The sequence below is a fragment of the Sphaeramia orbicularis genome, chromosome 13 (assembly GCF_902148855.1).
Source record: "Sphaeramia orbicularis chromosome 13, fSphaOr1.1, whole genome shotgun sequence".
Lineage (NCBI taxonomy): Eukaryota > Metazoa > Chordata > Actinopteri > Kurtiformes > Apogonidae > Sphaeramia > Sphaeramia orbicularis.
Genome location: NC_043969.1, coordinates 47857698 through 47870005, shown reverse-complemented (window position 1 = coordinate 47870005; position 12308 = coordinate 47857698). Strand labels below are relative to the sequence as shown.

Sequence of the window (12308 nt, the reverse complement as noted above, 5' to 3'; positions counted from 1 at the left end):
GCCAGTGACTCAGAATAGATGGGGTTACATTTTGGGAAAAGTAGGTCAAAGCTGAAATTTTTAAAATAAATTAAAATAAAAAAAAAAAATTCTCCCATTTACTTGTAATGGGCAAAATTTCAAATGTTTATTAAAAAATCAGTTGTTTCAATTTGCTTAAAATATAGAGGTCACTAATATGATGACGTTAGCTGGATCGATGCCAAAATAAGCTTCAACACATATGAGGGGCGGGGCTTGTGCCTGGAAGCACTTGTTTGTTTCTTGTACTTTTTCATTCAATATGAGTGTTACATGTGTCAAATTCACTTCATTTGACAAGAATAACTACTTATATGCAGATATATAGGTTCAGTTCTCACAGATCATGAGAAAATAACAGTAATAATGATTAATCCAAAGCCTGTTTTTTACTCATTCTTTCCCACAGGTACGGCAGTTTGGTGCCTGATTGGATTTTTCATCCAGGCTGAGTTGATGTCAGAAAAAAAACGTTGATATAAGGCTGAAAATACCTCCAACAGGTGAGGTTATTGATAAATGCCACAGCTGATTTTGTAAATATATGGAAAAATTTCAACCTTAATCAAAGTAAATTTATCTGTTTTTTTTATGTGATAACCAGGGGTGTCAAATTCATTTTTTTTCGGGTTCCACATTCAGCCCAATTTGATCTTAAGTGGGTCAAACCAGTAAAATAATACCAGAATAATAGCCCGATTAAAGATGACTTGTTTTGGTGCCAAAAAAAGAAAAAAAAAATTATGAAAATATTTACAAATTATCCAAACAAAAACAATGTGAAAACCCTGGGAAAAAAAAGAAATTTTGTAAGAAATTAAGTACAATTTTAACTGTTATGCCTCAACTTATCATTTATACATGTGCATTACACACAGTTACACAAACACTTTGTTTAAATTTTGGAACTAAAATAAGAACAAATTCTACAATATTACATCTCAACTTGTTATGAACACAACTTACCTATCACAGTGGATCCACAAATATACAAAATATTCAGTAACAGGCTGAATATTGGTAAAATTGCACTTAATTTTCTTTAAACCTTTCAGGTTCATATTAGTTCAGGTTATTCACATTTTATTGTTAAAGGATAGTTCGCAAATGTAAATATTTTCATGTTTTTTTTCCCCCCACATTAAACCAAGAAGAAAATTTGCAGTTATTATTTATAGGTTATGTAATTGTACTTCAGATCATATTGTTCTGTTTGTGGAACCTGAACTAAAACCAGTTTAACATCCTTTACTGTTATCTTCAGTAAATTTTTCACTTTGCAAATTAAGTGCTTGGGCTGGATTAGAACCTTTAGTGGGCTGGTTTTGGCCCACAGGCCATGTGTTTGACACCCCTGTGATAAACACAAAGGTTTTCATTTCATTGATTTGGAAAATATCTGACATTGCAGCATGTAGAAAAGTAAAGTTCAGCTTTTTTTAGCCTGAAAAATGGCAGCCAATACCAATTTATAGCTGTAATGTATGCTTAAATGGATGAACAGCTGTAACCCAATACTGGAAAATAAAACTAAAACTAATGCTCTTCCTCTTTAAAGATAAAAACTAACATTGACCAAACAAAAGCCACAGCATCATATTCACATTTTATTATAAACAGTACAGGTGCATTAAAGTCTAGATACATAAGATCTGAACCCTTAAAATATTTCAACAAAATACAAATAACTGCGTTGACTGTGTATAAATACCCACTAGTGAATTGTCAAATATGGTACGTCATTAAATTACTCGTTCACAAAACGTGACTTTTATAAATAACTGAGACTGAACATCTGCAGAATGAACTTTGCATAGAAAGCAAATCTGATCCATAAACGTGAAAACACTGAACGGAAAACTGAGGGGAAAAAAAAAAAAAGACACCTGGTGAGATTTTCAGATTCACTCCATCGTCAAAGGCGACATGTTTTGAACCAACAGGACTTTACAGCTTTAAATGGACTCAAAGAATGAAACCAGACGTTAACATGATGGAGATTTAGTAAAAAAAAAGTGCAATAACTGAGATGCAAACCACACAAACATGGACTGAAGGTGACCTGATGAGTAGACTGGTCTAACACTGGGTTGGACGTTCAGACTCAAACTGAACATTCAGTCACACAATAAAACAGTTTATCGTCATAAACCGACTGTTTCCTGACACATTCCAGGAAACACTCGACTCTTTGACACCATCACATGGGGCGTGATTTGACATTTAACCAATAGTCAGTGTTTACTGCGACTACAGGACACGTCAAACTCATTTTAGTTCAGGTTCCACATTCAGCCAAATTTGAGCTCAAATGGAACAGATCGGTATAATATTAGTATAATAACCTACAAATGACTTTGTTTTAGTGGAAAACAAAAACAAACAAAAAAATGAACAAACTATACAAAGAAAGAAAGATGTGAATAACCTGAATAAACACCAAAATTTCTCAAGAAAATTAAGTGCAATTTTAACGGTTTATCATTTATACATGTGTATTACAGATCAGATCTACAAAAGCACAAAACATTTAGTAACAGGCAGAATATTGTTAAAATTGCAATTTTCTTTAGACATTTCAGGTTCATATCTGTTGAGGTTATTCACATTTATTGTTAAAGGATAGTTTGTTAATGTAAAATTTTTTTTTGCACTAAAAGAAAAAATTGGAGTTGTCATTATTTACAGGCATAATGTAATATTTTTCACATTTAACCAAGAGAAAAACTGAGTTGTCATTTATAGGTTATGCTGTTATTTTACTTGAACACACTGGTCTGTTTGTGGAACCTGAACTAAAACCAGTTCAACATCCTGGACTGTTAATATCTTCAGTGTAACTTTAGCACATTCATCCCTTTAGACCGTATGTTTGACAGCCCTGCTTTAATGAAACAAAAGTAAAATAACATCATCACTGGACACGTTTCCATTAAACTACTGGTTTGGACCCAATTAATGATAAATAATGAGGTCAGTAGGTGGTGCTGTAGTGCACCTTACAGGGTAGAAGTACTGCATTCTGTCCACTTGAAAACAATTACTCAAAAATACCCAATCCACACCATGCAATGTAGTTTTTTGTTGTTTCTAATGCAATGCTTTTGAAATGTGCTTCGATGTGTCATGGAAACACAGACACTGATGTAAACAGAGGAATTAAACATCATTCTCAGAAGTGTTTTCTATTCCAGCACCAAATGAAATACTGCTTCCTGTGAGTTTCTTCTCCTGATCCTGTGTGAAAACACTTCTACAGCTACTTTTACATCCCATGATGCCACAGTCATGACTCATTTATAAAATATTAAGTTTCTTCACAGAAGATTGGACCGATAATATTAGTGTTTCAGCCTTTCTCCTTCCGTCTCCAGCCAAATCACATTCTCACAGAGCTCAAACCAACGCATTCCACTCGTTTTACAAAGGGTTTGACGTTCACATCAGCTGAAGCTCTTTGACGCCTCAGAAAACTCCACTCAGACGCACGAGACGAAACAAATAAAAACCCTGGGACCGAAAAAACATCAAACCCTTTGTATTGCACAAAAGACGCCAAAGGCATCACCTGTGGTCAGTTTACTGTCTTAGACATCAATCATTTCAACTTTTTTAGATCCTTCTAACTACTTTCTAACGCCCACGATTATGACGATACATTAGGGCCACGGTGGGTAAAAGGAACCAAAAACTAAACCAGAGGAAGGAATCTAAGAGGAAGACAAAATCTGAATTACTCGGATTAAAGATGCAAATCATTTTATGAACTATTTTCAGATATTGCAGCCATAACTTAATTTTTTACCTGGTAAATTATGACTTAAGCCTGAGTTTCTCACAAATGTATCTTAGAATATTCAAGGTTTTTTGTTCAATATACTCTGAGATTATGGTATTAATTTACAATTTTCTTCTCATTAATTAATTTTTTTTAATCTGCAGATTTGACTGTAATCTCAGACTATGCTTGAGTTTTATTTTTGCTGGGATAGTCTTTGTTTTACCCAGAGTAGGCACTAACATGGAGTTGTACATTGTATAAAACACTATTCCTCTAACAGTTTCCTGATACCAAACTGAGTGTTTATTAAACATTTCAGTCCAGTCATTTGACTTTCCATAGTCTTAGAGTTTTTGTCATCCAACTTTAGTTACTTCATGTTAAGGAGGAGACAATCAGGACTCCACCAGGATCTCCATCAGATGATCGAGCTCAAGTCCATCCCTCATCAGACTCGGGTTTGAGAAGAGAGATGGCGTTGGCAAAGGAAGAGACAGCGATGATGATGAAGGGCTGAATGAGGAAAAGGAAGGCAGGCATTTCTGGTTGAGAGAGAGGGAGAAAGACTGCGAGGAGGTGAAGGATGGCAGATACCGAAGGAGATCATCTCCAGCAGAGTGTCCGTCTGCGCTGCCTCTCCACATCCCCCCCATGTCCCTCTCTAAAAGGGACGTGTCTATGTCCTGGAACAGATCGTCCACAGTCAGGTCTCCAAGGTAGCTGGATCTCATTGCCTCCACGCTGATGTTTTCTCGAGCCCTGCACTCCTCCGGCTGCTCCCAGTTACCCCCAGACCACCGGAGCCCCTGTTTGAGCGCAGATACACCTCCGTCAGACAGGTTCTCCAAAGCCCTGAGAGGTGTCCGAGCGGCCGTCTGGGAGCTACCATCGATGGTGGAGTCCAGTGAAGAGAGGATGGAGGAAATGGCTGCTGAAAGGGAGAAGTCAGGGTCAGTGGACATGGATTCCCAATCTTCATCCTCTGAACACAAAGGGACACTGGCGTGGGACCTACGTGAAGAACAACTTGAAACCAGAGGAGGACTGGCCAGAGTTAAGTGGTTGTTTTGCATTGTTACTGTGCCGCCATGGGTATTATCCCACTCTTTAGCCTGTACAGTGGATGTGGAACTACAAGGCAGCGACTGCAGTGACAGCTCCATGTCAACAGGTGGTGCTCTGCACGGCTCCAGGCTGATCTGTCGCAGCGTGTTGGCAATCAGGACGGAGCGGCGTAGGCTCGGTTCAGGAAGCTCCTGGCCTCGCTGATACTTGCTCAAAGAAACAGAGAAGACGAACTGCCGTTGGCTTTCCCATGCTAGACTGGTCCTGTCGGAAACCTCCACATCCTCAGGTGGAAGTTTACGCTTCTGGCCCTTCATGATCATCTTCAATCTGTCCAGGAAGATGGGAGAGGTTAAGTGGACACATGGCTTGGCAGTAAGATGATACTTGGCATTACTATGATTCTGTTTTATATCATGATATAAATTTTTTTGGTTCACATCTTCAGCTAAATCACAAAATGTGTTAATGTTTTCATCTCAATTCATTTATGATCATAAATTAAACTGATCTACAAGAAAATACCCTCAGAATCAAAGTAGTGAAACTTGGAAAGAAAATAAGAAGATGCAGTATTTGGTCAAAATGTGAACTTCTATGAATTATGGATGAGCATTTTAATGAATTTTGGAGATCAAAGAATTAAGCTAATTAGTTGTGATGTCACTGTTAACATTGTTGGAATTTCCTCCATCCACAACAAGTAACTGGTGAACCAAAATATACCAGTTAGTCCTTTAAACATGGTAAAAACCTCCTAAGACTTCATGTATGCAGCACTTGGGCAGAAACAGCATCATAAATATTTGTCATTAACCTTTCCTTTTAATACAAGGTTGCTGTCTGTTGTATAAATTCACTATAAACCTTTGTATATATGTAATAACAGCTATTTAGGTATAATACAATCTGTAGTTTGGTCATTTATCTTCCAATTCATCTTATTACAATTTGTAGAATATATCCCATTTTATCAATAAAGCAGCTAATTTAACCGGTGTTATTGATTGAATAAATCAAATATAATTAACAAAATAAGCATCAAACCATGAAATCAGATGCCAAATGTGAGTTTTGTTACTTCCTAATATTTCTGACATCTGTCTCTTTCATTTTCATCTTGTTTCACTTGCATCATTTCCTCCTGTGTTGTTTTTGCATTGCTACATCTTCTCCCCAATTTTTCTCTTTTAATAAAGTTTACACAGTTTTTATCCTGTCTATTCTTATATTCTTGGCTAGTTTCTTCAAATTTCCCTCAAGGCCCCCAAAACATTCATTGTGATAATAATAATAAAAAAGAATGATATGACTATAAATGTAATAATTGTAGAAAAAACAGGAAAAATGCCGAAATATATCACACTTACTTGGGACACGTTTTTTTTTTTTTTAATGGCTTCATTAAGTTGTTTTACATATTTCAGAAATGTGTACAGATTTTGAATTTCTTTGGTCTTTTACATTATGTTCCTCTTGTTTGGTTGTTTTAATCTAATCCCATGTGAAACTTTAAACATATCAAATATTGTTAAATTAGGAAAAAGAACATCCAATATCTGCTTGATCTGGACAGATGTTGCTTTAAATGGAGTACAGTGGTTGAACGAAGTTATTACACATTCGGTAAACATTTGTAATCTGTTAATAAGACTTTATGTGTTGTTACTGTTGTAAAGTAACTATAATGCTTTATGTTTTAGATGAATATGTTGAACGTGACAAACATGTTGTAGTTGCTCGGCTTTAAATGCAGGGTGGGGGTGTAGTTTCAGACAGGCTAGCTAACTTTAGGAGGGAAAGAAAAACATCATTGATAAAGACCACCGTGTAAACTCTAACACACCTAACTTAAGCTGATTTGAGTGTCTGTAAAAACCAGGAAACGACTACTACTAACCACTTCTTTTGTACTTTTATGTAATTTTGAATCGATCAACACGTAAATTTAAAGCAAACCGACCTGTTGATTCACTTCCGTCCGTCTTCTGTTGGATAGCTTCGTTAAAGTTTCCGCCTCCTCTTCGACCCCAACAAAAACTAACGTTAAAAGTTACCCTCGGCTCGACTGGGAAACAATTCAGCGTTGTAAAAAAGTATCATAAAACCATTATTTATAGCTAAAACTCGGGAGCGGCATCGCCAACCGACCGGCTCCGTCTTCTCCCGCCTGTGATTTGAGTTTTACGCCAACGCAGTTAGTGGGGGTACGAGGTGCCGCAAGGGATCATGGGTAATGGAGTTTTCATACACGTCACAGTAATTTGTCAAGCGAAACCGTGCTTTACTTAGACGTTTAACGAGTTGTAAGACAAATATAATAAACTTACCACAGTCTGTGGCATATTATAGGGCTACAAACTGTCGCTAGAACATGATTTTAATGTTATTATATAATTTGCATACCACCAATACCCAAATGATTACATCACCAACAGAAGAGGGATTCCAAAACGCATTGTGGTTTCTGGATAAAGTCTAAAAATGTGCATTAAAAAGGTACAGTAATATATTTGGACCAAGTATAACAGCTGCTGGCCTCGGTGTTCAAACAGTTTAATAAAAACATGACTCTTTTGCTCTCATGTTATTTCAGCCAAGTGGGAAACAACGCATTTTTATTTAAGGACTTCATAATAAATAAGCACAGTGTCATGTCAGTGATAACAAAGGTACAGAAATAAAAAATCCTATTCGTTTGCAGTAAACACACATACACGTACACATGCAGCAACAGTAGTTTCAGGTGGAAACGGTCCGGTTGATTAAGTCCGTTTTATTTCAGATGTTTGTTTTTATTTACCTGAGAACAGCGGTGGACTGGATGGAAAACACTCACATATGACTGGTCCTGCAGTAAATCCACAGCATGATACAGTTTACCGTGAAGTTTAAACTCCCACTCGACGGTTTGACCCACGGAGCTTTGAAAAAACACATGTAACTCCTCCTCGTACACAGCATTGGACAGATATTACAGAGTCAATGTCACCGGATATAAAAGTACTTCCTCTGATCTGTTTCACAATAAAAGAATCCCAACGACTGTCCCATTATCCATTAAGGTTATGAATTAAAATTATGACCCGTCTCAGCTGTCTACATCTGTAACAGTTTGTCCTACTTTTCCTGCAGAGAATATCCACCCTGTAACATAATTCAATCATACTTGTGTGACAAAGCTACTTCTATTTTTTATTTTTTTTTAAAGTAGTTTAGACCTAAAGAAAATCACTTTATATGTTACACTTGGTTTAAGGAGTTGTGAAAAGTATGTTTTGCTCAAGTACATATTCATTTATTGGCAAGTCTGCTAATAGTAACTAGTGAATTAACAGCAGTTAATTGTGACTAGTGAGTTAAAATAGCTAAAGTTATTTTAAAACCCCGAAAGACTTCTGAATGTTTGAGAAAAAGATATTCAATTAAAAAATGTAGCTTTTCTTCTATTTCATTAGTACAATAATTTAGACACTTTTTGTTAGTGTAACTGAGCTAAACTGATATTAACTCGTGAGGTAACCGCGGCTAATGTAAGCTAGTGCACTTAATTTAGCTTTCAAAAGTTAACATGGTGATTAAAGAAAGACACGAAGTGACAGTAGCTAATGTTATGAAATGTAGTAACTCTTCTATTTAATTTGTACTGTAAATTAGAATCGGTTTACAATGTCAGCTAGTGAGCTACATAAATCTATTAGCTTGCGAGGTAGGCAAAGTTAGCTAGTAAGATGTATTTAGCTAAGATTAACAAGCAAGGTGTTTAACAAAAGGAGCAAAATGTGTATAGCTGATGGTAGAAGATGTAGCTAATCTATTTTATAAGCGCTATATATTGGACTCTACAATGCTAGCAAGTCACCTAAATTTGGTTAACCATTAGCTAGCAAGGTGACTTATGTTAATGGTGGCTAGAGAACCTAATTTAGTTTACATTAATTAGCAAGGTGATTAAAGAAAGGAGCAGGTTGACAGGAACTAATGGTTGGTCGCATCTTCAACTTCATTAGTACTATTAACTGGACAGTCTGTGCTACTCAGCAAAATTTGGTTAATATTAGCTTGTGAGCTAACAGTATCTACACAATAAACTATACTTCAGCTAGCAGGCCTAGTGTTGTCAGTTCAATGGGATATGGAGAGAAATAAAACAAAAAAACCCTGATGTTATTAAACCCTCCTTGCAATGTTATCCATTGAGTTACCACTAGTTAATGTTAGCCAACAAGCTAAAATTAGCATAAAGCAGTTTACTAGTTCAGTATGACTCAGAAAAACTTTGAAAAACATTATTGTAAAATCTGAAAACATTCTGGGCTTTTCAGAAAAGTTTGTGTCTGGGATCTCAGTGTTTGAATGAAGAAGATGGAGCTAATCATTAATCCAGATTTATCATAACGAAATTCCTAAGCGCTGTAAGTAAGTCGCACATATTGAACCTATTCACAATACATAATACAAATTAGAATTAACTTCAGGAGAATTGACATGAACATTACAAATGAAACTCAGCTTTTATTCTGAAGGACATCACTGGTTTCCTGTCTTACTCTAATGTTCTTTGGAAACTTATCACATTTTTTGGAGGCGATTGCACAACATGTACACATGCCACTCATCTGACTGGAATGGAATGGACTAGAATGGATGCCCTTCTGATTCATGAGAACAGATTCCAGATCAGTTCATCACAAAAAGACTCTTGACTGTAAGACGTAGACATGACTGCACTTACATGAACATAAGGCATTGGTGACAGCAGTATTCAGTTTTTTCAGTTTCCACTGTTTGGATTTTATTGCCAATGCATGTACTGACATGTATTTTCACTGGATGTCATGGCCTTCCTATTAGCATTCACACTTTATCTAAATTAAGACAAAAGAATCATAATTATAGAGGACTGTTTGTTTGAAACTTGCAAAGTGAGAACAAATATCAAATCTAGATGAGTTTCAGTTTCAGGCAATGAATTGGAATAGACTCAAAGATGAGCTGAAATTATGTAAATCATAGTGCGGTTCAAGAAAAATCTAAAATGGTAAATAATTAAAGCCTATAATATAGGTTGATAAAATGTAGGGTAATTAAGGATCTTTTTTTTCCCTATTGTTGATACTCTTGGTTTTTCCCTGGAAGGTATAGGATCGATAATAATAAGCCTTGTTCCCTTTTTTGGTTATTGTAATAACATTGATGTGAAATAATTTTTGTTCATTGTATGATGGATGTAACTGAAAATAAAATTTCATTCTTTCACTTTATAATTTGATGTAAATACTTTTGTACTTCACTGGGTTTATTTGACAGTTTTAGTAACTTTATTCAGATTGAAGGTGACCACTATTTCACATAAATGATGATGTATTAAAAAAAAAAAAAAAAACCTTTGGTAAAAAAAAAAAAAAAAAAAAAGATACTGAATAAAACATGGGAAAATTATATTGAAGAATGAAAAATATGTAATTCAAATGTTTACACAGACATAAATCACCCAAATATTAATATGAAAAAAATCCAAGATGGCGTCAGTGTGCGAAGTGTGATTGTGTTTTTTTTTTTTTTTTTTTGTCGGTGGTTTCGGTAGATTTCAACTCAGCTTCTGGTGTATGATCTCTGAACACTCCTAACTCTTTCTAAATCTAAAACCGGAGGGACAGTGAACCTTCTACCCACCTGTTCATTCTGCTGTCCGGGCTTACCTCCACCCTGTCCCGGCTCCACCCTCACGCAAAGGCCGCGGACCCTGGAGGAACTGAACCCCGGTTGGCGCGTTCTCTTGTCGCGTTATTTGGAGATACTGCGTCGGTTCTGGTTCCAATAGGGTCTTGTCAGTTTCCTGTGACTGGTTCGGATGAGTTGTCTCCTTTCCGGCCCTCCGCGGCCCCTGCTCCGGCCTGGTTGGACCTGCAGGCGGCGGTGGATGCTAGTTGCTACATGCTAACCAACAGAACTGAAACTTGGATGACTGTTGGTGAGTCCTGTGCTTTTTGTGAACTTTTACCACCTGATTTCACATAGTTTAACTGTCATTTAGAATCTTAATTCCAGGTGTTAGATAGTCAGATCTGATCAGGCTTTTGTTCACTATTTTACAGGTGACTGTGCTGATTTCTTGTCAGGAATAATGTGTAAAAATATGACTGACATTTAATATTTGGAGATGTTAATATCCATGTGTGCTGTCCTGAGAAGACTTTTTAACTCTCATTGACTCTTTTAAGATTGTATAGTTTGTGTGTGTTCCTACATAAGAACACAGACACACTTGATCTGGTTTTAACACATGGTTTTATTGTTTATGATGCTATATTTTCAGGCCATATAGGCGTACCTGTTGTATTTTACATCCTTGTCCTGTTGTATGTCTCCACTCCACTCTGCATTTTCAGCTAAACTGAACCTCTGTTTTATTTGTATGTTAGTGCATCATCCTCTTACTTTTATTTTATCTCTTAGACTGTATCAGATGCTGTGGTTTTCCAGATCTAGACCTGAACCCTGGTTATATAGTACAGGTCTTTCTAGATGCTTTCTAATATTATAGCCTTGAACAGTCACAATTCTCATGTTGTGTTCAAGACCATAAACTCTGTTCTTAATTCCCATCCATCAGCCTGGAGAACATCGTCGTCATCTGAAGGGTATGAGAAATTCTTGCGCTTTTTTATGAATAAGGCCTTGAACACTAAGGCCTTCATTGACCCTCCATCTGTCACATGCTCTGCTGTTTTGGACCAGTGAGAGGTTGTCAGTCTGTCGTCTTTGGAGGAAATAATTGGTCATATGAAGCTTGTTGGGTCTCCAAATGATCCAAATCCACCTAATTTTTTTAAAGAGGTTTTGTCCACCCAGGCACCATATGTACTGCTTAGCAAATGGGATTATACCTGCAATTTGTAAGCATTCCACTGTGAAGCCTGGGTTGAACTCTTTTGTATTTTGACATCTCTAAGTTCCCTTTCCTTTCTAAGGTTCTGGAGAGCCAGTTGAAATTGTTCTTAAATGATTTCAACATTCTTTAGGTGTTCCAGTCTGCATTTAAAAGCAGTAATGTGCTTTCTTTTAGCTAAGACACTAATCACAGTATGGTTTTGGCTTTGTTGGACCTAACAGCAACCTTTGATGCAGTGGATCTCAGATCTGGAGTGCCTCAGGGTTCTATTCCTGGGGCTCTTCTCTTCTCCCTCTGTACATCCTCTTGGATCACTTCTGCAAAAACATGACATCTCCTTCCATTTTTATGTCAATGACAGTCAAACCTATGTGCCACTAAAATAGGATAATGCATAGTGCGTGAATCAACAGCTAAAGTGTGTTGAAGAAATTAAGGCAGGAAGACTGAAGACTGAGGTCCTGTTGTTTGGGTGTAGTGATGCCTCCAAAGGTCATGTTGACCTTGTTTTAACTTGATGCACAGATTGGTTCATTGGTCGAGTCC

General features: G+C 36.6%; 1 protein-coding gene across 4 annotated transcripts; it reads right to left on the bottom strand.

The window, feature by feature from the left end:
- Positions 1-3439: 3439 nt before the first annotated feature.
- Positions 3440-7864, bottom strand: sertad3 (SERTA domain containing 3). 4 transcript variants are annotated; one of them, XM_030153101.1, is made up of 3 exons: positions 7707-7864; positions 4818-5197; positions 3440-4733 (listed from the first exon to the last, which is right to left on the bottom strand). In XM_030153101.1, exons 1-3 carry the CDS (start codon positions 7829-7831, stop codon positions 4198-4200), a joined length of 1041 nt encoding a protein of 346 aa, XP_030008961.1. In that variant the 5' UTR covers positions 7832-7864; the 3' UTR covers positions 3440-4197. The 4 variants fall into 4 exon arrangements, with proteins under 4 accessions (XP_030008961.1, XP_030008962.1, XP_030008960.1 ...); XM_030153102.1 differs by having other exon boundaries at positions 3440-5197; positions 7671-7864; XM_030153100.1 differs by having other exon boundaries at positions 3440-5197.
- Between the last annotated feature and the right edge of the window lie 4444 nt (positions 7865-12308).

What these genes read in the sequence shown, in the direction of transcription:
- sertad3 (XM_030153100.1), bottom strand. Translation starts at nt 7,831, where the DNA reads ATGCTGTGTACGAGGAGGAGTTACATGTGTTTTTTCAAAGCTCCGTGG. An exon ending in TACTGCAGGACCAGTCATAT is followed by an intron (nt 5,198 to 7,706) that starts GTGAGTGTTTTC and finishes CTTCCTGGACAG; the next exon opens with ATTGAAGATGATCATGAAGG.